This window comes from Carassius gibelio, chromosome A12, assembly GCF_023724105.1.
Source record: "Carassius gibelio isolate Cgi1373 ecotype wild population from Czech Republic chromosome A12, carGib1.2-hapl.c, whole genome shotgun sequence".
Classification (NCBI taxonomy): domain Eukaryota; kingdom Metazoa; phylum Chordata; class Actinopteri; order Cypriniformes; family Cyprinidae; genus Carassius; species Carassius gibelio.
The window spans coordinates 3,566,430-3,589,915 of record NC_068382.1 but is presented as its reverse complement, the minus strand read 5'-3'; the positions used below and the strand labels follow the sequence as shown (position 1 = coordinate 3,589,915).

The following is a 23,486-nucleotide window of genomic DNA, read 5'->3' as shown; positions in this document are numbered from 1 at the left end:
TTACCATGTGTGTGTGTGGACAAAAAAAAACTGTTATTTTGCTAATGAGCAAAGAATGCTCATAACAACTAAAATCTGGGGTATGGGGAGCTCATAATCAAAAAAAGAAAATAATAATCTACGGGGGTGGGGGCCTACTGTAATGCTGTAGCCCAGGGGCCTCTGGATATCTTAAGGCACCCCTGATTGGGAATAAATTTTTTTAGTAAGTAGTTAGTAGTTTTTAGTAAGTTTAGTTTAGTTAGTAAGTAAAGCCAAGGTAACACTCATTGTACATACAGCACACAGTAAAAATTACATGAATATGACATTGGGTAAAAGCCTGAAACGCAGCATAATTTGAAATCATGAGTTTAAAGTTTGTCGATCGTGCATCTTTCAGTGAAACTGAACTCTCCTCCTGTTAGTATTCATTTCACACAGACCGACCATCACACAGAGAACACGTGATCACGCAAGATACAAATGCACACTTCATAAGATCTCACTGCTTGATTTGACTATGTTTGCAAGGTTTTTGAAATTAGATGTTCATTAGTAAATTAATATTTGTTTAAATTATATAAATGCGTATTTGCTGAATGCTGACCGCAAACGAGAAAGTATTATAATGTTTGCTTTTCTATTACTAGCGATATAAAAACATTGGTTATAAAACTTTTGTATACATTTTAATTATTTTGTTTAACTGTTCTGTCTAATATGGATAGAAGTCTGTCTAATAATAAAACAGAACAAAAACAAAGGAATTAGAATTTTTTTAATGCATGATCATATGAATTGAAACTTTAATGACATTTGTAAGCATTTCAGTTTACATTAAATAATGATCTGTTAATCATTTGGTAAGGTTTAATAAGTTTATTAGTTAACATTAACAAGCACATTATCTAATATTTCGTATATGTGAATACATATTAAGTTACGATTAGTTCAACATTATGTAATGTTTGTTAATTAATTGTTTTCATGAAAGTTATTATAATGTGTTACCAAAAGCTATTTCATTTGAAGCAGGACGTTACCTGAAAAAAAAGTGATTGGGATGAATTTACACGTCCCCCATGGCTTCATGGAACAATAATCCATTATAACAGATTCAATAATATAAATCAACAACATGTATATAAGACCATACCTAGCAAGCTGAAAAAAAAGAGAGATGTTTCTGGAAGACACAGACCCTGGGCCCTATTTTAACGATCTGAAACGCAAGTGTCAAAGCGCGAAGCGCAAGTAACTTTGTGGGCGGGTCTCGGCGCTGTTGCTATTTTCCCGGCGGGATAAATGGCTCTTGCACCCGGCGCAAATCTAAAATGGGTTGGTCTGAAGTAGCTTCATTATTCATAGGTGGGGTTTGGGCGTAACGTGAAATAAACCAATCAGAACTTCATCCAACATTCCCTTTAAAAGCAGGTGCGCAAGTTCCATTATGGATGGCTATTATTATGGCGTATTTACCAGGCGCACGCCAGGAGCGGTTCACAGCCGAGGAGACTGATGTTCTTGTAAGAGCAGTGAAAGACAGAGAAGTTGTGTTGTATGGGGATGGGAGAAACCCACCCAAAATAGCGTCGGTTAAACAGGCGTGGGAGGAAATAGCCACAATTGTTTCATCGATTTTTTTTTCCTGGTTCTTGACGGACAAACAAATTTGTCAGATGTCCTTATATACATATATGTCTTGCCACTATCGGGCAAACAGGTCTGATCCTTAATTACTACAATTAGCCTGAATAATTTGTAAGCAAGATTTCACAATGATTTCCGTCATCTCATGTGTTCATATTTTTTTAGTGTAACAATTTATGATTTGCAAAAATAACTGTTGCATCTGTGTAAATTACATGAGCAAAGTGTATGCGCGTTGTGCACGCTATACATTATGGTCAAGCTTGCGCCCTTAAAATAGCATAATGAACAACGCGCAACGCGCCACTGACTTTAGACTAGGTTTTTTCTGGTCAGTGGCGCAATTGTTTAATGGAACAGCAAAATAGCACCAGGGATTGTTTGCGCCGGAACACGCCTCCTTTTTTGCGCTGAACCGCCCAGGGAGCGCAAGTTCATTCACTAGTTTAGCGACGTGCTTCTGTGGAGGAAAAAGCGCGCTTTGCGCGGGTGCAAAATAGGAATGACACATGCGTCGGTGTACAAAGTCAATTGCGCTGGGTGCAAGATAGGGCCCCCTGATTTTAATATTATTCATCATACCCAAAAACTTTCAAGATGGCTGTTATTAATACTCAGTTCAGTATGGAGTACCACAAGGTTTCAGTACTAGGACCATTGCTTTTCAATGCATACATGCTACACTTGGGAGATATCATAAAAAATATATAGTTAGTTTTCATGGTTACACAGATGATATTCAGCTCTGTATTTCTTTGAGGGCTCAGCAAAACACACCATTTCACAAAACGAATGGAAAGCATATTTCATAGATAGATAGATAGATGGATAGTTAGGTAGAAATTTTGATGACTACACTGTTATGTACACCAACTGCTGGGTTTGTCCATATATATATATATATATATATATATATATATATATATATTATTTTTATTATTATTATTATTATTTTTATTTTTTTTGTTGAGGTTTTAATTATAGGACCAAAAACCTTCATCCACACATAATAACCCAGAACTCTGCTGAACACGTGATGCATGTCGGCCAAGATTTTGTCATCAGTCAAGAACCTGGGTGGGTTATTTTAAAGCAATTTGGCATTTGAAAGCTACATTTCTAACATTTGTAAAACTGTGTTTTTCCATCATAATCCATGCTCGCAATGTCAAATCTATAAATGATAATTCATGCATTTATAAATAGTGACAACTTTTATACCTTTTTTCTGAGAGTGCGAGTATATGTGAACATGCATATGTGTAACTGATTTCTTTCAAGAATGTGTGTGTGTGTGTGTGTACTCTCATTGGCTGATAAGAACTGGAGGGAATGAATAATGGGTGTGGATAAAGAGAGAAAGAGCCAGGGTAGGAGGGGTGAAGACAAATGTAACTGTCTCTGTTGCTCTGCCACAGCGTGTTACAGAACAACAACAAATCCTGCCATTCTGCACATCCTGAGGTTTCTCCTCTATCATGAAGGTGTACATAGCTGAGACAGACTTATCAGAAAATACAAAAGAGTGGAAGCTGGTTTCACTGTATGCACTGACAAGGAAGGGAATTTGTTTGTTTCGTCGATATACATCCACCGGCTGAGGAAGTATACAGTGAGGAATCATCTTTTGGGGGACGTTTACTCTTTTAGAATACATGCTCCTCACATTTTGCCTGGCCACCTTTTCACTGGGATGTAGTGAGGATTGATGGTTCATACAGGCTTTTCCCTAAACATCTGCTGACTCTGGAAACCTGGCATCATGCCAGTGATGAAGGGGCTGCTGGCACCCCAGAACACCTTCCTGGACACTATTTCTACTCGTTTCGATGGCACTCGTAAGTACTGGCACAAATGCACACACACCAAATCCACATGAGAAAGAACTCTTAAGATAAAAATGTGCAGTTTTCAAGGTAGCCTGAAGGTGAAGTTTTTTTCCTTTCTGTAGAATCACCAGCACTTAATGTATGCACAAAAATAATGGCTAGTCTCAAACAAATTCCTTGAAAACTCTGTCTTGAACAAACTTTCTTTTGTAATAGAGTCTTGCTAAACAATACTATAGACATGTTTATAGCAGCTACATGAATTATAACACATCTGGGTTTGATACTACCATGGTAGTGTGAAAGCACATTAAGTACATCTGATGAGACTGTGCGCTTTAAAATGTCACTTACCTGATATGTGCATTGAAAATTCATTCATAAATATTTCATAAATAAGCTCATACAGCATGATGCTAACAATACCACGGTCATGATTTCTGTCCCAAGAGATTGCATATGAACCATATTTTCACCATATTTATTAACTTACAGCTAACCAAACAATAAATAAATTTACTTGTAGCATTTTCTGTTAAAATATATTGATTACATTTTTACAAGTTTGTGGGATCGCTGGATCAATTAGTGATTTTACTGTTTATTCTAGAGCTAAATTAAAGTATTTCATAATCTTCAAAGTTAAAATAATGAACTGTGTTAAATAGTTGTCATAAATTAATCAACAATGTTAGGGTACGTCTACATCTGTACTGTATTTCTGTACTACTATTATACATTATACTGATTACTGTACAATGTAAATATGTATATGTGTGCTGTATCCTGTCCTGCAGGTTAATACATGTAGTGCACAGACACCACATACACTTGTGAGTTTGTTCCTGTTTTATCATGGGAGATAAATGTCTTGTTTTGTTGTAGCAATAGTGCTCTCATGGCATACTGTAAGTGTGTGTGTGTGTGTGTGTGTCATGGGAAAAGTGACAAAGTGACAAAGCTGTTTGTGTTCATGTAATCCTTTTACCTTGACATAACAAAAACCTTCACAAGCCACTGTGGTTTAAAGGCTGGTTAACCACTTATAATTCTCACTCATAATAATAAAACCAAAAACTGAATTGCACTATATTCCATTGAAATATCTAATGACTTTAGCGTCACAACACGTACTAAAATAAAATCATCAAGCAAAACACAGTTTCACACAATTCAACATGACACGAATCTCCAGAAATTCATACTAATACACAATTCATACTAATACACAAAACAAAGGTAGCCATACAAATACAAAAACTAGAATACAGACCTCCCATCTGTGTGTGTGTGTGTGCGTGTGTGTGTTTGTGTTTTTGTTTGTTTGTGTGTGTGTGTGTACACATACACACACACACACACAAAGGTTGCAGGTTTGACTCTCATGCTGACAGGGTTTGGGGGGGGGGGGGGGGGGTGAATGTACAGTGCTCTCTCCTGCCTTCAATACCATGACTGATGTGCCCTTGAGCAAAGCACAGAACCCCAACTGCTCCCTGGGTGCTGCAGCATACATGGCTACCTACTGCTCCACGTGTGTGTTCACTGCTGTGTGTGCGCCCTTAGGATGGGTTAAATGCAAAGCACTAATTCTGAGTATGAGTAACCACATCACAAATGCAGTGATGTTAACTTCTCCTCTGAGAGACAAGATCCTTCCTCGCAGATGCTTCTGGGTAACAGAGCACCAGTGTACAGTACTCACGACCCAAAATAGCTGCCCTCTTGTTGCCGTAGAGACCAGCTTTCCTGTGCAGTAGTTGCAGTGATAAGCTTTCTTGTGCAGTAGTCGCAGTGATGAAACTGAGCTTTTGGTACCAGCGGGTGATTTACTGAAAGAACTTTGGAATATCTATGCAGAAAACATGATTTACTATGACTGATTACAGTTAAATGCTGATAATTGTACTTATATTCTTTATAACATTTCATTTTGTAAGCCCATATAACATGTATCAGGGCTAGTTGTCACACAGTTTTACTAGAAAATAATTTTGGTTGATGCAATATGACCCTAGTGATTATGACTAGACATCAAACGACTCCCTCATGATGAAAGGTAGTAAGCCCTTTAACATTCAGATTTTCATTTTTAACTAAGGTTGCTCACTAATATCTAAACAAATATTATTTTGACTGTCCTTAATGCAAAGAATACTTATATATACGTATATATATTTCTTGTAAGGTGGACAAATATTGCTGGCCCACTTTGTATCCATTTAAATATATACAAATGTATATATTTAAAAAGATTGAGTGATCCCCAAATGTCAAGGCACTGAAGGCAGGACAGATGTGAATAATAATTTTAGCAAACCTTCATCACTCATTTGCCCTGCTGCAGACACCCTACTGATGAAAGCAGTGCTCAATCTGCCACTAAATGAAGAAGATCTGTTGAGAAGAAGAAGGACAACAACAGCTGCTAAATTTCTGGAAGGGGAAATGAAGGAAATGTACTGTATACAACACATCTACTCAATCTCCCAACATGATGACAGCCCAACTGCCTACTTCTCATCTGAGATGTCATTACCTTGAAGTTTGCATTCATCATTTCCCTACTCACTTCAAAGTCGAGAGATTGGGCCACTGCAGTTTGAGGGATCAAGGCTAAGCTTTCTAGGGATTGCAGCATTCTGTGAAGTTTTTTTAATAAGTAAGGACTACTTGGTAATCAGTCACTGTCTGTAAACAACCGAATGGCAACAATGTAAACTACAGTAGACAAATTATGTTTCTACTCAAAGTGTGAACACAAGTTAAACACATACAACAGCAACTTGGATTTTCAATTCTGGTTCGTTAGGAGAGCGCTCCATGAACTGAGTTTTTTAGAAATGTGGGCCCTTAAAACCAGGATTGTAAACCACGTCCAGTTTGTGTCCCTACCCTTATACCAGACCCTACTAAACTTTTCATTTTCAAAGTGAATGCATCAGATATATGTTTCAAGCTGTCCTTTCACAAAGAGAAGGTGATTCAACAAATCTTTACTGGTGTCTTCTAATCTCATATGTTATCACCTGACAAGCTAAACTATTATGTCAGAGAAAAGAAGCTAGAACTTGTCTCTGTTGACTGTCCACTTGACTCTTCATACTGAAGAACCTATGTACCAAAGAAATCCAGTAGAATTCTATAACACCCCTAAATTATTTTGGATTAGGGTAGCTATAAGTTACCACATACTTCATCTTTGGTGCAATGTATTTTGTATATAGAAAATATATTTTTTATTAAAGTATCACTCAAAAAAATGCTGGTTTATTTCAACCCAACTAAAAATTTAACCCATTGGTTGGGTTAGTCCACATTTGACCCCAAGGTGGGTTGAAATAACCCAGCATTTTTTAAAGTGTACAAAATGAAGCAATTTACAGTATATTTCACTGTGCACTGCAATTATTAAACCAAAACCGCAAATACGTCATGAGACATGTTTTGAAACTGCAAAGTGTGGGCATTGATTTGGAAATTATGAATCAGTACAGCAACAATACTGCACAAAACACTTACTTACAACTTACAACTGGTTTTAGAATTTCTTTCACAATATTAATAATTCTGATCCGTCTTCTGTCCCACAGACAGCAACTTCCTCCTTGGGAATGCTCAGGGTTACCGTGGCTATCCCATTGTGTATTGTTCCGATGGATTCTGTGAGTTGACGGGGTTTGGACGAACAGAGGTGATGCAGAAGAACTGCAGATGTAATTTCCTATATGGTTCAGGCACGAGTGAGCAGGTAACTCAGAGTGTGGAGAAAGCACTGGAGAGCAAGGAAGAGTACCAGGCTGAGGTGCAGTTCTACAAGAAGAATGGTAATAATACTCTACTACTCTAAGACTTTTATCATACATTACTTGTACTGCAAGCAGCTGAGAAAAGTGGACAGCTTTAACAGCCAATTTAATACAGTGGCCCCCCAAAAAATTATGGTGTATACTGTGAGGAATTTCCTAGAAATTAATACCCTTACATCAGTGGCTCTCAGTTCTCAAAACTGCCCTACTGTTCTGCACAGTTTTATCTGACACAAATAAGTGCTTTTTCTAATTCATGATCTAAATGAGGTGTGAAGGGTAAGAGGGACATACAAAATGTGCAGTGCCTAGGGCTGGGTTGGGGGATCGAATGGAATTGGGAACCACTGCCCTACCTCATATACTACCTCTGGTCATATAATTAGAATATCATCAAAATGTTGATTTATTTCACCAATTCCATTCAGAAAGTGAAACTTGTATATTATATTCATTCATTACACACAGAGTGATATATTTCAAATTTTTATTTCTTTTAATTTTGATGTTTATAACTGACAACTAGGGAAAATCCCAAATTCAGTATCTCAGAAAATTTGAATATTGTGAAAAGGTTCAATATTGAAGACACCTGGTGCCACACTCTTATCAGCTAATTAACTCAAAACACCTCTAAAGCCTTTAAATGGTCTCTCAGTGTAGTTCTGTAGGCTATACAATCATGGGCAGGACTGCTGCCTTGACAGTTGTCCAAATGATGACCATTGTCACCTTGCACAAGGAGGGCAAGACACAAAAGGTCACAGAGCTCTGTGTCCAAGCACATTAATAGAGAGGCGAAGGGAAGGAAAAGATGTGGTAGAAAAGAAGTGTACGAGCAATAGGGATAACCGCACCCTAGAGAGGATTGTAAAACAAAACCTATTCAAAAATGTGGGCGAGATTCACAAAAAGTGGACTGCAGCTGGAATCATTGCTTCGAGAACCACTACGCACAGATGTATGCAAGACATGGGTTTCAGCTGTCGCATTCCTGGTGTCAAGTCACTCTTGAAGAACAGACAGCGTTAGAAAGCGTCTCGCTTCAAAAAGGACTGGACTGCTGCTGAGTGGTCCAAAGTTATGTTCTCTGATGAAAGTAAATTTAGCATTTCCTTCGGATATCAGGGTCTCAGAGTCTGGAGGAAGAGCGGAGAGGCACACAATCCACGTTGCTTGAGGTCCACTGTAAAGTTTCCACAGTCAGTGATGGTTTGCGGTGTCATGTCATCTGCTGGTGTTGGTCCACTGTGTTTTCTGAGGTCCAAGGTCAACGCAGCCGTATACCAGGAAGTTTTAGAATACTTCATGCTTCTTGCTGCTGACCAACTTTACGGAGATGCAGATTTCATTTTCCAACAGGACCTGGCACCTGCACACAGTGCCAAAGCTACCAGTACCTGGTTTAAGGACCATGGTATCCCTGTTTTTTATTGGCTAGCAAACTCGCCTGACCTTAACCCCATAGAAAATATGTGGGGTATTGGGAAGAGGAAGATGCGATATGCCAGACTGAACAATGCAGAAGAGCTGAAGGCCACTATCAAAGCAACCTGGGCTCTCATAACACCAGAGCAGTGCCACAGACTGATCGACTCCATGCCACGCTGCATTGCTGCAGTAATTCAGGCAAAAGGAGCCCCAACTAAGCATTGAGTGCTGTACAGTACATGCTCATACTTTTCATTTTCATACTTTTTGGCCAAGATTTCTAAAAATCCTTTCTCTGTATTGGTCTTAAGTTATATTCTTATTTTCTGAGATACTTTGAATTTCAAAATTAAAAGGAATAAACATTTGAAATATACCAGTCTGTGTGTAATGAATGAATATAATATACAAGTTTCACTTTTTGAATGGAATTAGAGAAATAAATCAACTTTTTGATGATATTCTAATTATATGACCAGCACCTGTATGTCACTGCTGTGATTTTGAGCACATTATATTCTAACAGCTCATGTTTGGAAGTGTTTTGGTCCAAAAATTAAAATCTTTTTTTTTGTTTTTTTGTTTTGTATTAAAAAAAGAAAAGAAATTGCTAGCCCTCCAAAATCAGTTATCTCTAATATTCAAGTCAAGTCAAGTCACCTTTATTTATATAGCACTTTTAACAATACAGATTGTAACAAAGCAACTGAACAGCATTAAATAGGAAAATAGTGTGCCAATAATGTAAAAAGGCAGTTCATCATTGAATTCAGTGATGTCATCATCCAGCTCAGTTTAGTTTAAATAGTATCTGTGCAACCAAGCCGACGAAATTGCTGGAAATGAAGTGTCCCCAGCTAAGCAAGCCAGAGGCGACAGCTGGAAGGAGCCAAAACTTCATCGGTGACAGAATGGAGTAAAAACTTGGGAGAAACCATGGTTCAGTCGGGGGGCTAGTTCCTCTGACCAGACGAAACCAGCAGTTCAGTTCCAGGCTGCAGCAAAGTCACATTGTGCAGAACAATCATCTGTTTCCTGTGGTCTTGTCCCTAGTGGCCGTCTAGGAGATAAGGTCTTTACTGTGGATCTGTCTGTGGATCGATTGGATCCCCGTGACTGCAGTGACCCTGGATACAGACTGGATCGGGTGGGTACGGTGACCTTGGAATAAGAGAGAAGCAGACTAATATTATCATAGATGCCATTCTTCAAATGATGATCGTGCATTATGGGAAGTGTTCCTGGTTCCAGTTTTCCTAATTAATGCAACCTAAAAATCCTTTAATGGATTTGAATATTAGAAATGTGTTAGTGTGTTATGTGTAAGCCATTTTGAAGAGATGGGTCTTTAATATAGATTTAAACTGACAGAGTCTGTCTACCTCCCAAACAAAGTTAAGGTGGGCGTACACGGTGCGAATTTGGATGGTCGGAAGATCGTATGTCCATGCACACGGCACGAGTGAGTTTATCTGAAAATCGTACGGACGAGATGATACACGACACGATTTTACAACCAGCGAATTTACAGAAGCAATCGCACGAAGTTGATAGATGCGTTCGACTTGAAGCACCGCTGCACGCACAGAAGGATCACTGTATGACATTAAAGTACCGCGAGAGCGATAGAGAGCACACATCCACTGCATTCGAATCGCTCTCGCGGTACTTTGATGTCATACAGGTGATCATTCTGTGCGTGCAGCGGTGCTTCAAGTCGAACGCGCCTAATATAACTGCTCTCCCTCTCTCATAACTGCATATAAAATATTGATACAAGCCGTTTCCTACACGTACAGGTTATTTTTCAGCAATAGGAAACCGGGACGTTTGGTTACCTTTTGTGTGTGTTCTTGTATATATGGTTTATAAATATCTGAAATAGGTATTAAAATGTAAACATGGTTTGTGAGGACAATTACTGTGCCCTCGTAAACCAAATGGCTTTAAAAAATACTATACGGTGTTTAATAGAAATTTTAAACATGCATTTTCTGTGATGGATAGAGGTAGTGTATGGGGATATACAGTATAAAATACCGTTACGTTTATGGAGAGTGAGTCCCTATAAACTACACATGCGTGTGTGAGAGAGAGAGCGAGAGAGAACTAAAAAGGCATTGGAATACGTTGCTACTGCGCTCGCTGTTCCTGACAACTTTTTAGACATGTTTAAAAATGATCGGGAGGTCGGGAAGTGCTCGTAAGCTACTCTGCTCGGCTCGTAATTCATCACAAATGATACGAGCCGCGACCATACGAGAATACGCGATTTCCACACGATTGAAAAAAATCGCATGCGAACTCATACAACATAAAAAAAATCGCACCGTGTACGCCCGCCTTTAGAGTGGTACAAAACGAGCCAATGGTACACAAAGTACCTTGGTCTGCGGGATTTGCATCGCGAGCTCTGCCCCGCAGAGCGGGTATATAAGGAGCAATGCGAGCGACTCGCATTCAAGTCTTCGCTGAGGAGCCGAGCCAGTGACCCGGCCGTTCAGCGGAACAGCAATGTGGAACAGGGAACAAGGGCTACATACGTAACCAAGACGTTCCCTTTCAGTCGGTCACGTTCGACATTATGAATGGGTTCCCTTACAAAACACCACATGGCTGTCTTCCAGTGACCCGTGTGAGTGATAGCACCCTGTCGTGAGGCCAGCACGAGTGAGGGTCTATAGCTCACACAGATTACACTGGGTAGCATATTCCAGCTGGACGTATGCTAGCAGGCTGCATGCCCATGGGAGGACTTACAGAAGGCAGGTATCTACCAAGGTGGTGATACATAAGAACTCTGAGGTACCCAGCCCGCAGGGTGGAAGTTTCAATGACAGAGCTGGCAAGGGGCTTGCCAAGGGAAAGACACATGCTGCGGACAGACTTGCTGTGTACATACACACGTAGGATTACCCAGAAAAGGGGAAGCATGACACATGGAGGCACCTAGTCCCACACAGGGCTGACCAAAGGGCATGTACAAGTGTTGGACATCAACAGTGCTGGAGGAACCCAGGGTTCTGACTGAAGATCTCACTGGAGAGGAATAGCACATGCATCCAGTCCGCGGAGTGGAATGGCGCAGCAAGCGGATTGACACCGAGCAGGTCCTTACTGGCCCGGAGGGTGAGTACCTGGGAGGACACGGGCTCTACACAGAGATTATAAAATTTCGCTAATGTGTTAGGTGTTGCCCAGCCCGCAGCTCTACACATGCCTGCTAGGGAGGCGCCATGCGCCAGCGCCTAGGAGGAAGCTACACTCCTAGTTGAGTGAGCTCTCACCCCTAGGGGGCACGGCAGGACAATAGCATCCACTATCCAGTGGGATAACCTCTGCTTGGAGACAGCCTTTCCCTTCTGCTGGCCTCCGTAACAGACAAAGAGCTGGTCTGAGGTCCTAAGGCACCGAGTTCTGTCCATGTAGGTGCGGAGCGCACATACTGGACAGAGCAGTGCCAGGGCTGGGTCTGCCTCCTCCAGGGGCAGCGCTTGCAAGTTCACCACCTGATCCCTAAAAGGAGTGGTGGGAACTTTGGGCATGTACCCAGGCCGGGGTCTCAGGATAATGTGAGAGTTAGCCGGCCCGAATTCAAGGCACGCTTCGTCAACTGAAAATGCCTGCAGGTCCCCGACCCTCTTCAGCGAAGCCAAAGCCGTCAGGAGCGCAGTTTTCAAAGATAAAAACTTTAGCTCTACTGAGAGCAAGGGTTCGAAGGGAGCTCTCTGCAGTGCTGATAGAACCACTGCGAGGTCCCAAGAAGGGACTAGCTGAGGGCGAGGCGAATTGAGCCTCCTTGCTCCTCTCAGGAACCTGATGATCAGATCGTGCCTCCCAAGAGACTTACCTTCAACAGGGTCATGGTGCGCCGAAATGGCGGCCACATAGACCTTGAGGGTGGAAGGAGACAGCCTTCATTCCAACCCCTCCTGAAGAAAGGAAAGCACTGACCCAATCGGACATTTCCAGGGGTCCTCATGCTGTGAAGAACACCAAGTGACGAAGAGGTTCCACTTCAAAGCATAGGCATGTCTGGTGGACATGCAGACTGCAGCTGTGAGAGCTCGTCGGCTGCATGATTGAGCCTGCCCGGAATGTGAATGGCACAAAGCGACCTCAGATGCTTGTGACTCCACAGGAGGAGATGGTGAGCATGTTGCGACATGCGGCGGGAGCGTAGACCACCCTTACGGTTGATGTACAGTATGCTACGGTCGCAGTGTTGTCCGTACGGACCAGAATGTGCTTGTCCTTCAGCAGGGCTCTGAAGTGGTGCAGAGCAAGACGTACTGCTAGCAACTCGAGGCAATTGACATGCCACTGAAGTCGGTGTCCTGTCCAGGAACAACAACATGTCTGGACACCGGTTCTAGGGGCACGCCGGCCCTTAGAAATGAGGGGTCCAACCACAGGTGAAGTATCGGCGGCAGGCCAGAGTGATGGTCACTCGGAATGTGCCCTGTTGCCATGCTCATCTCGAGTCTCGGTCGTGAAGCCAGTGCTGAAGCGGTCTCATATGGAGTAGCCCGAGCGGTGTGACCGCCACCGCGGATGCCATATGCCCCAGGAGCCTCTGAAACAGTTTCAGTGGAACCACTCTCTTGCCCTCGAATTGTCTCAGGCAATTCAGCAGTGACTGCACGTGCTCGCTCGTAAGCTGCGCGAACATGGCGACTGAGTCTATTTCCATACCGAGAAAAGAGATCCTCTGCACAGAGGAGAGCTTGCTATTTTCCCAGTTGACCTGAAGACCCAGTCGGGTGAGGTGTCTGAGCACCAGACCCCTGTGCTCGCACAACCGCTCTCGAGAGTGAGCTAGGATCAGCCAGTCATTGAGGTAGTTGAGGATATGGACACCTTGTTCCCTGAGAGGAGCCAGGGCTCCCTCCGTGACCTTCGTAAAGAACCTTGTACTGATATGCCTGCCCCTCAAAAGCAAACCGAGGAAACGGTCTGTGTCGAGGAAGAATGGAGACATGAAAGTACGCGTCCTTCAGGTCGATTGCTGCAAACCAATCCATCGGACGAATGCATTCGAAAATGCGCTTGGGCATTAGCATCTTGAACGGGAGTCTGTGCAGAGCTCGGTTCAAGGCACGCAAGTCCAGGATTGGCCGTAACCCACCTGTCTTCTTGGGTACTATGAAGTAAGGGCTGTAAAAGCCGGACTTCATGTCGGCTGGAGGGACCGGCTCTATCAGGAAACCCAGACGAACCGCTGAATCACACCGTCACACCAACACCAGCTCTTGCTTGTAACACTCCGGTGATTGCAGCAAGCGATGTGCTCGGCTCCAAAGCGAAAGCTTGAATGCGAGTTGCTCGCGTTGCTCCTTATATACCCGCTCTGCGGGCGGAGCTCGCGATGCAAATCCCGCAGACCAAGGTACTTTGTGTACCATTGGCTCGTTTTGTACCACTCGAAGGTGATTGGGCTCTTGGGTGAGATCCCATTCGTAACGTTGAACGTGACTGACTGAAAGGGAACTGCTGCCCACAGTTGATTTTGATATTTTAGGTATTATCAAACTGCTGGAGTGCTAATACACTAATAAATTATTACAAATTGGAAAACTTAGGAGTTTTGTCAAGTCATGAGGAAATATAAAAACAGTGTCATCTGCATAACAGCGAACAAATGTGTCACACAAAATCATCTCACACAAACAAGGACTGCAGTAATCACATCCTTTTGTGAAATTTACAGTATAATACTGAACAGTTAAATAAACAAGAAATTATAAATTGGTAGATTCCAGATATAATTTAAACTTTGCACAAAAAATAAATGCACTATCCATCCATTAGCTTAGATAATGGATGGATAGTGCATTTATTTACTTCTGTAGAGTCGCTGGAGTCAGGCTGCAGGTGAGTGGAACAATCTGTTTGAAAACCAAAACACTGTGAAATGTCTTGGTTACATATGTAACCCTTTGTCAGTGACTGACATATTGGGATCTGAAAGGAAACACTGTGTTCTTCCATGTAAACTCCAAGTTTTCCATTTCTCACTCCCCACACAGCTAAGAGACCAACCTCTCTGACCATGCACACAGAGAGAGAGAAAGAAAACACAGACACTCAGAAAACCTGATCCTTGCTCAAATCAAAGTCTCTCCCCACACCACACTCTCACCTGGAATGATGTGAACACAGTCAAACAGAGTGACACATATAGTGATATCCAGTGCTGTTAACCTCTAAAAGAGAACTGCAAGAAGCACTGCTAGGCCAATCACAATGATTTTTGTTTGAGTAATGATTATTACTGTTATTAAAGTGATTTCAATCTGACTTTGCTGCAGCCTGGAATTGAACTGCTGGTTTCGTCTGGTCAGAGGAGAACTGGCCCCCCAACTGAGCCTGGTTTCTCCCAAGGTTTTTTTCTCCATTCTGTCACCGATGGAGTTTCGGTTCTTTGCCGCCGTCGCCTCTGGCTTGCTTAGTTGGGGACACTTGATTGCAAATAAATGCACAGACAGTATTTAAACTGAACAGAGATGACATCACCAAATTCAATGATGAACTGCCTTTAACTATCATTTTGCATTATTGACAAACTGTTTGCCTTACGAATGTTGTTCAGTTGCTTTGACGCAATGTATTTTGTTTAAATAAAGGTGACTTGACTTGACTTGATTTATTCCAATAATGTTTTATAGATAAATCACAACATTAAAAAAGTTTGTAATTACACTACTGCAGTATGTTTACACTTTGTGAAAACTATTATTATTTAATTGTTTATTTAGCATAATATTGATATGGAACCCACAACAATTGAATATATATATATTATCCCTGGTCACTCTAAAATCTGGTCACCTTATTTAGTAGTGAACAAGCTGTAAGTTTAATTGCTTCAAAATCACCACCCCACTACTAATGTAGCTCTTCTGTAGCGAAACTGTTTTATTGCAAAGTAGATATTTTTTATCAGTGTTTTATGTAAGTGTGTAATTCTGTAACTCTATTTGGTGTGTTATCACAGGAAGTTCATTCTGGTGTCTGCTGGACATCGTCCCCATTAAGAATGAAAAGGGGGAGATGGTGCTTTTTCTGTTTTCATTCAAGGATATCACAGAAACAAAAGATAAGAGCCATCACAGCAGCAGAACTGATGGTACGGTCTACACTAAAAACATGTCTCACTAGTTTTTTATTTGTTTTTTATTATTACTTGGGAAAACACTGACCTTTGGTTGTTGAAATTTTGATAAGAAATCGCATGTTTGAAGTCTAGAGGGCACATGTACAATGGATCACAGCATAGCCTTTAGGTAGACCTGGCAGTAAGAGGAGCTTCTAGACAAAAAGATTATATCTTTTAGATAGAAGCTAAACCACTTTAGTGTGAAAGCTAACATCACATGCCAAATTGTGTTAAGGGATAGTGTAATCAGTAGTCTTCAAGGGCATTTGGAGTTGCATCCACAAAACAAATAACTGCTAAAACACATGGACACTCTGGTGCAATCATACAGTTAGAAAATTTGAAATGTTTATGATTTGTAAACTATCAAGGCCGTTAATGCTTTTTTCATTTTGTGCAGATAATAAGCCATTCAAAAGGACCACTGGAGACTCTCATTTCAGTAAAGCCAGAAGGAGAGGTCACACCATGATTTACCAGCTAACAAGCCAGTTTACCCGTGACAGCAAAAAAAATGTCAACTTAAGCCAGGTGAGTAAATGTATAAACTACATACTAAAACAGCGAAAACCAAAACATATGTTTTGTAGTAATCACTTCTTAAAACTTATCAAGTATTTGATGACATCCTAGTGACATTTCGACATCTTTTTACACAAATCTTTTATTGACCTTATGGATATGTGAAAATATATGTAGATATTTTTTATTTATCGATATGTCATATTGGTAGTCCTTTGATGCCTCTATCCTTTGATTGATGTTTCATTACACCGCTAATAATAACTATATGTTAACATAAAAGTTATTAACAATAAAAGTTTTTATTGATTTCCAATTCCTAGAAAGAGAAAATGCCTATTAAATTCAAGCCTATTTGTAACATTTTACAATATTACAATGCATTGAGAGCAAAAATTATATTATCAAGTTATTTACGGTATCACAGATTTAGAATACATTTGACAATAAGTTTCTATGGTTCTTGAATGTGTGCAATGCCCTGCCATGATGCTGACAATGATATGTAGTTGTTAGGGTTTTCTAGGTGTTGGACGAGTTACTGCTGGGGTTTGCTCAAATCACCAACACTACAAAGGAGCGATGATAATAGTGATGCTTGTCTTCTTCATGCTTGTTACTAGAAGTGCTTTACAGGCTTAAAAATAAATGTACTTTCCTCATATCCAGACAACCTCAGTTCTAATAATTTTGTACTTTAATTTTGTACCGGATTTTCTTTTTTCCTCCTGAAATAATCTGTCCACTACGACCTATTACCATTGATTTTTATTTTTTAATCATGGGATTGTGAATTACAGTTACTGTAAAGCATAGGATCTGTGCAGGACCTCATTTTCCGGTGAACATTTGACTCAATGTTCAAACAGTGTGAAAGGTGCAGGCCACAAGTATAAAGGATGTCTAGTCCTCGTTGTTATGTTACATGGCCATTCCAGAACAGGAGGCCAGATTGGCAGGTCACATTTCCTATCGCTCCTGTGAACAGATGGTCATGTTTTCAGCACAACTTCATTCTCAGCAGAGCCACCTGCCTTCGCTCCATCACACTCCAACCGACTTAGAGAAAAATAGGCAAAAAAGCATAACAAGCAGGGCAAACCTTTTTTTGTAGTAGTAGTAGTAGTAGTTGAGATTTGAATGTGTCCTATACATATTTTCACTTGCTCAATCACAAAAAAGTATAATTTTTTCTCTTAGCAACATGTTAGTGCCAGAAAATTTTATGCAATTTTAATAATTCATCATTTATTGTAAATTCCATAGCTAAAATGTTACTCCAAGACAGATGTAAATTCTTAAACATTTCACACTTTTGATGGTTCAGGACTGTGCACATAATCAGACATTCTGTTTTAGACTATGTTTACATGACAATGATGTGGTCAAAAATGTTTTTCCCTTGCATTCTTTAAAAGTTTCACATACAACAACGTTTACAAACCGATTCAGCTTTATTTATTTATATATAATGGCTTTATTAGGCTGTGACTTCCAACATTTACTGAGGGTGAGCTCCTGAAGTCATGGTTCTCAGCCAGAAAAGCATGGATTGCCTGCTTCAGGTAGGGAGTGAAATGTTTCCCCAAGGATAGGAGTTCAACAACCTTGTTTTCTTCTCACAGTGTCTAAAGTTTGAACTTCCAGGATAGAAGTGTCACTGTTTTACTGCTCGTTTGCATTGAAAGGAGCCAGATGAGGTGGTTCAGGCATCTGGGCAGGATGCCTCCCAGACACCTTCCAGTGGGGGTGTTCCAGGCACATACAAATGGCAAGAGACCCCGGGGGAAACCTAGGACATGCTGTAGGATTTACTCGGCTGGCCTGGGAATGCTTTGTCATCCGTCAGGATAAACTGGAGGAAGTGGCCAGGGAAAAGGACTCTCATCGTCCTTTACTCAGCCTACTGCCAGTGGTTGGATGGGTGGAAGAGGACATGTCTATATCGTCCTAATGCACAGTGAAAAGGAGAGTTTGATTAGCCAAAGACTTTTCAAGGATTACAGCTGGAGAATTGCAGAAAATAGTTGAGTCTGGGGCTCAGAAAACCTTAAAATAAAATTGTCAAACAGCACGTTGTTTGGGAGAGCAATTCTCCTAGCTCATCCAAAAACAATCCCCAGCATATTCAGTTATCAGACATGAGAGGAACTTCAAACGGGACTGGCAAATCAAAAAAATTAAAAATAAAAATGGGACTGACTCTGTTGGAAATTTTATAATGGGCCATGTTTGGATCTTCCAACCGAACAGTAATCCAAACACAAACCTCAAAAAGAACACAAAAATGGGTCACTGGGCACAAAACCAAGCTTCTGTTATAGCCATTCCAGTCCTCTGACCTGAACCCTAAAGAAAATGAGTGGGGTGAACTGAAGAGAAGAAGTACCAACATGGAGCTGTGAATCTAAAGACTCTGGAGTGATTCTGGATGAAGGAATGGTCTCTGATCTCTTATCAGGTGTTCTTTAACGTCATCGGGCATTATAGGAGAAAACTAAGAGCTGTTAAACTGGCAAATGGAGGTTTCAAAATCATTGAATAAAATGGTGCCATTAATTGTGGCCAATGTGTATTAGAGAAAAACATTTAATTCATAATGATATTTCCCCCCATTTTTAAATTCTTATTATGCAATGTAAGGTTAGATTGTTGTGATTTTTTTTGGGGTGGTGGGGGGGGGGTCTTAAATGTTCGGTGACACAATGGGTCTGTACTTTAACTTTAATGAAGAGTGTGGAAAATGAGAGCATGGAGGATTAGAAACCACATGGATTGCTGCCTCAAACTAATCATGACCTGAGATGATGAGCTTGTCAATTGTCTTTATATGACCTATGGGAGTGGATATTGTAAAATATGAGGAAAGGTTTTAAGTACTCTCTGTACAGCACCCATCACCCAAGCATATTTCAGAACATTTTTGCTTTGCCATTACAGGAATAAACTGCATTTTAAAATATATTCACAATCAATTAAAAACGTAACATTTTAAATGGTATAGGAGGAGGAGGCTTTAGAAAACCGCCTTATTTGCTCTTTCTTAGATCTCACTAGTGCCTTGAAGAAGCTGAGATTGTAAAGGAGAACGCATCTCTGAATTTCTTTGCTCTCATTCCTTAAACTGTGCCTCTCTCCCTCAGGACATGTTTGAAAAACCATCCCTGCCTGAGTACAAAGTGGCAGCAGTCCAGAAGTCTCGATTCATCCTGCTGCATTATAGTGTGTCCAAAGCATTGTGGGATTGGATGATTCTACTGGCTACATTCTACGTTGCTGTGACCGTGCCATACAATGTGTGTTTCACAGCGTACAGTGATCTGGAGACTGCAGGCAGGAGCACGATAGGTAGCGACATCGCAGTGGAAATGCTTTTTATTCTGGGTGAGTTTACTAAGAAAGCAAGCCTCTGAAGTGAAAGAACATTCCTTGTTGAATCGTATGGTTTACCATCAACACAAAAAAACGTCAGTTGCCACCAGTAATACATGAGTGTATGAATGCCTCAAAAGAGATTCAAAGTAAAAGATAAAAGGAGATTTTCAAGAAAATTTAATTGATCTTCTTTCTCTTTCAGACATCATTCTTAACTTTCGCACCACCTACGTGAGTCAATCAGGGCAGGTGGTGTACGAGCCTCGCTCCATCTGTCTGCATTACGCTACAACGTGGTTCTTTGTAGATCTGGTGGCTGCGCTGCCCTTTGACCTGCTCTATGCATTTAACATTACTGTTGTAAGTTCACATGTGTGAATGTAGAAAGCATTTTATTTGCCAGTCATATGGCTTATATAAAAATAGTAGAATGGGGAGGGTACGGTGGTTCCAAAGAAAACTCCAGAAGTCCTTTACAAAGAAGTTCTGTGGTGGAACCATGATCTACATATATACAGTAGGTCATGGTACAAAATGATTACCATGTTTGTTTTCCAAGGTATTTCAAAGTACTTTTTTGTTTTTTGGAGCAATCAAATTATGTGATTACTAGGTATTAATATTTACACAAGCTATTGACACACCCATGTTTGTGCTTTTCAAGACGTCTCTAGTGCACCTGCTGAAAACTGTGCGATTGTTGCGTCTGTTAAGACTGCTGCAGAAGTTGGACAGGTACTCGCAGTACAGCGCCATGGTACTAACACTGCTCATGTCGATGTTCGCTCTGCTGGCTCACTGGATGGCCTGCATCTGGTACATCATTGGACGCAAAGAGATGGAGACCAATGCCAATGGAGCCTGGGACAATGGTGAGATATTCAAACACTCGGTTGTGTTAAATCTTTGAAAAAGCTGCTTCGTGTTCTTATCAAGTTATGAGGGATGTTTCCTTGAGTCTCACAGAACCAGATTTTGACTATCGGCATGATGCCACATTGATGCTTATTCTGGCCAAAAACGCCCACTTAGGGATAGGATATGATAGGATAAGAGACCATCTGACCAACATGTAAAGTGACCAGCTAGAATTTTTCTGTTGGCTTTTTTAAATCTTTTTTTTTATTATTCAGTGACAAGCAAAAGTTTATGATTCTTAAACATTTTGTTCAACACAACCTTTATGAATTTTGAAACCTAAATACAATTGCCATTAGTATAAAGCTAAATGTAGGCTTTAAACTAACCACACCAACAGTTACATGACTTCAATATCAACACCTATAAAAAAAACAAAAAAAACATCAACCTTAGGATGATGGAACTACTAAAATGCTAACTTGTTAGCAATGGGATAATGCCTGCTGCACTTTATTTTTCTCCTTCTGAATAAACACATTTGTCTCAATCTATCTTGGATCTTAGACCAGAAACTGGTTTGTGTTTGTGGATCTAAAAAACGTGTACTTTAATGTAAGATTATGCCTTATCACACACCACTGAGATTCATATTTTAAGGAAAAGGTTATTTATATATTTATATTATTTATAAATATAATATATTTTTGGCTTCATGCATGCTCACAAAGTGCACATTATGTTTCCTTCACATTCTGAACTACCTTGGCAATTGGTTGGTATTGGCGCAGTTGGAGATTAGTGCATTAAACATTGTTTTCTTTTGTAAAATATCTTTACAAAACAAGAATGACAGCTCTCAACTGTAATTCTATGCAGTATAAATATAAATATATATGTTACATGCTCCATGCTTACATTGCAGTGTAAAATTATTCATAAAACATTTCATTTTGTATAGATGTAGCTAAAAACAATTGTTTTCATTTTAATGAAAATAATTAGATTTAAAATATAATCTTAATGTTACTGTAGAAAATTAGCAAATTTCTGTCTTATTCAGTTTTGTTTTATGTTTGAATTTAAGTTTAACAGTTTTGACATGTAGTACATAGAGTTGTGGTGGTGGTTTTACCTAACTGAGAAATTTAATTTGAAAGATGTGGTAACTAAATGTATTTTGTGCCAAATCAGAGGGAAATGATCCAGAGTTTAGCCCACATGGGTCCTAGAGCTTGCTGTAAAAGACTGTAAAAAGTCCAACTCAATCATTGACTGTGTGCGGTTATGCGCATTTCACAGTCAAGTACGTGGAAGCTATTCATCAGTTTTTGGCATATATGAAGCTAGGGAGTGCCTTGGGGCCAATGGTGGTTGTGTCTGCCATTATGTTGTTCGGGACTTTTGCAAGAGACTTGCTGAAATTAATTTGGTTCACAGCAAATTTTGCCCCATACAAACATTTTAGGTATGTGCTCTGAATTGGAGCTGCTTATACATTTTGGTATACAACATGTGCAAGGTTAACTTTTACATTTGCATAATTTTCAATAATTTAAGAAATTGAGAAAGAAGAGAATTCTGCCACATTTTGAATAAAAAGCATGTATATACTTTGTTGTCAATTAAACAAAGAATCTCCATGCACTAAAATAGAAGCTTGATAGATTAATGTTGAAAGTGAAGAAATATTCGAAAATAATTGTAAATACCCCAACATTTTTGAATGGGTTTTGTTTCACAATCCTCTCCAGGGTGCCGTTATCCGTATTGCTTGTACACTTTTTTTCTACCAAATATTTTCCTTCCCTTCGCCTCTCTATTAATGTGCTTGGATACAGAGCTCTGTGAACAGCCAGCCTCTTTTGCAATGACCTTTTGTGTCTTGCCCTCCTTGTGCAAGGTTTCAATGGTCGTCTTTTGGACAACTGGCAAATCAGCAGACTTCCCCATGATTGTGTAGCCTGCAGAACTAAACTGAGAGACCATTTAAAGGCCTTTGCAGGTATTTTTAGTTTATTAGCTGATTAGAGTGTGGCACCAGGTGTCTTCATTATTGAACCTTTTCACAATATTCAAATTTTCTGAGATACTGAATTTGGGACTTTCCTCAGTTGTCAGTTATAATCATCATAATTAAAAGAAATAAACATTTGAAATATATCAGTCTGTGTGTAATGAATGAATATAATATAGAGGTTTCACTGTTTGAGTGGAATTAGTGAAATAAATCAACTTTTTGATGATATTCTAATTATATGACCAGCACCTGTATATTGTCACAACTGGTCAAGGAAGCAAACAGGGAGATTCAAACAAGCAGGTGAGTTTATTAAGGCAATTGAGGAGAAGCTTCCAATTTAGGAGAATCAAAACTGAAGTAATCAATGGAATTAGAGAAAACAGTCTTATCTGAGCTGAAACTTCTTGTCCTTCAATAGACAGCAGATGCTTCCAGGATCGACAGGCTGACATTTAGGTAAGGGATCCACTTGAGAAGCTTGTAAACCTTGAGACCGACTGTCGAATGACTGGGGGGAGTGTGTATTTGAATGGTGTGGTAAGTGGATGCAGGTGTCCATGATTAGTAATCAGGTGATTGTGAACGGGTGTAGGAGGAGCCTGGTTTCGCTGGTGAGGCAGGTGATTCGGTAACATATATACAGGTGCATCTCAATATATATAAATATCATGGAATACTTTTTCAGTAATGCAACTCAAATTGTGAAACTTGTGTATTAAATAAATCCAACGCAAACAGACTGAAGTAGTTTAAGTCTTTTGTTGTTTTTTTTTAATTGTGATGATTTGGCTCACATTTAACAAAAACCAAAAAATCTCAACCAATTAGAAAATGGTGACATGCCAATC

General features: G+C 40.0%; 1 protein-coding gene across 1 annotated transcript in view; it reads left to right on the top strand.

Moving 5' to 3' along the window:
- The first annotated feature begins 3,000 nt into the window (after positions 1-3,000).
- kcnh4b (potassium voltage-gated channel, subfamily H (eag-related), member 4b) overlaps positions 3,001-23,486 on the top strand; it is a 41,983-nt gene continuing 21,497 nt past the window's right edge. Inside the window, exons 1-7 of the mRNA XM_052610778.1 lie at positions 3,001-3,470; positions 7,055-7,288; positions 15,699-15,830; positions 16,261-16,391; positions 19,526-19,766; positions 19,960-20,117; positions 20,422-20,629. Of these exons, the coding sequence (XP_052466738.1) occupies positions 3,395-3,470; positions 7,055-7,288; positions 15,699-15,830; positions 16,261-16,391; positions 19,526-19,766; positions 19,960-20,117; positions 20,422-20,629 (1,180 nt within the window). The 5' untranslated portion in view covers positions 3,001-3,394. The remainder of the gene's footprint in view (positions 3,471-7,054; positions 7,289-15,698; positions 15,831-16,260; positions 16,392-19,525; positions 19,767-19,959; positions 20,118-20,421; positions 20,630-23,486) is intronic.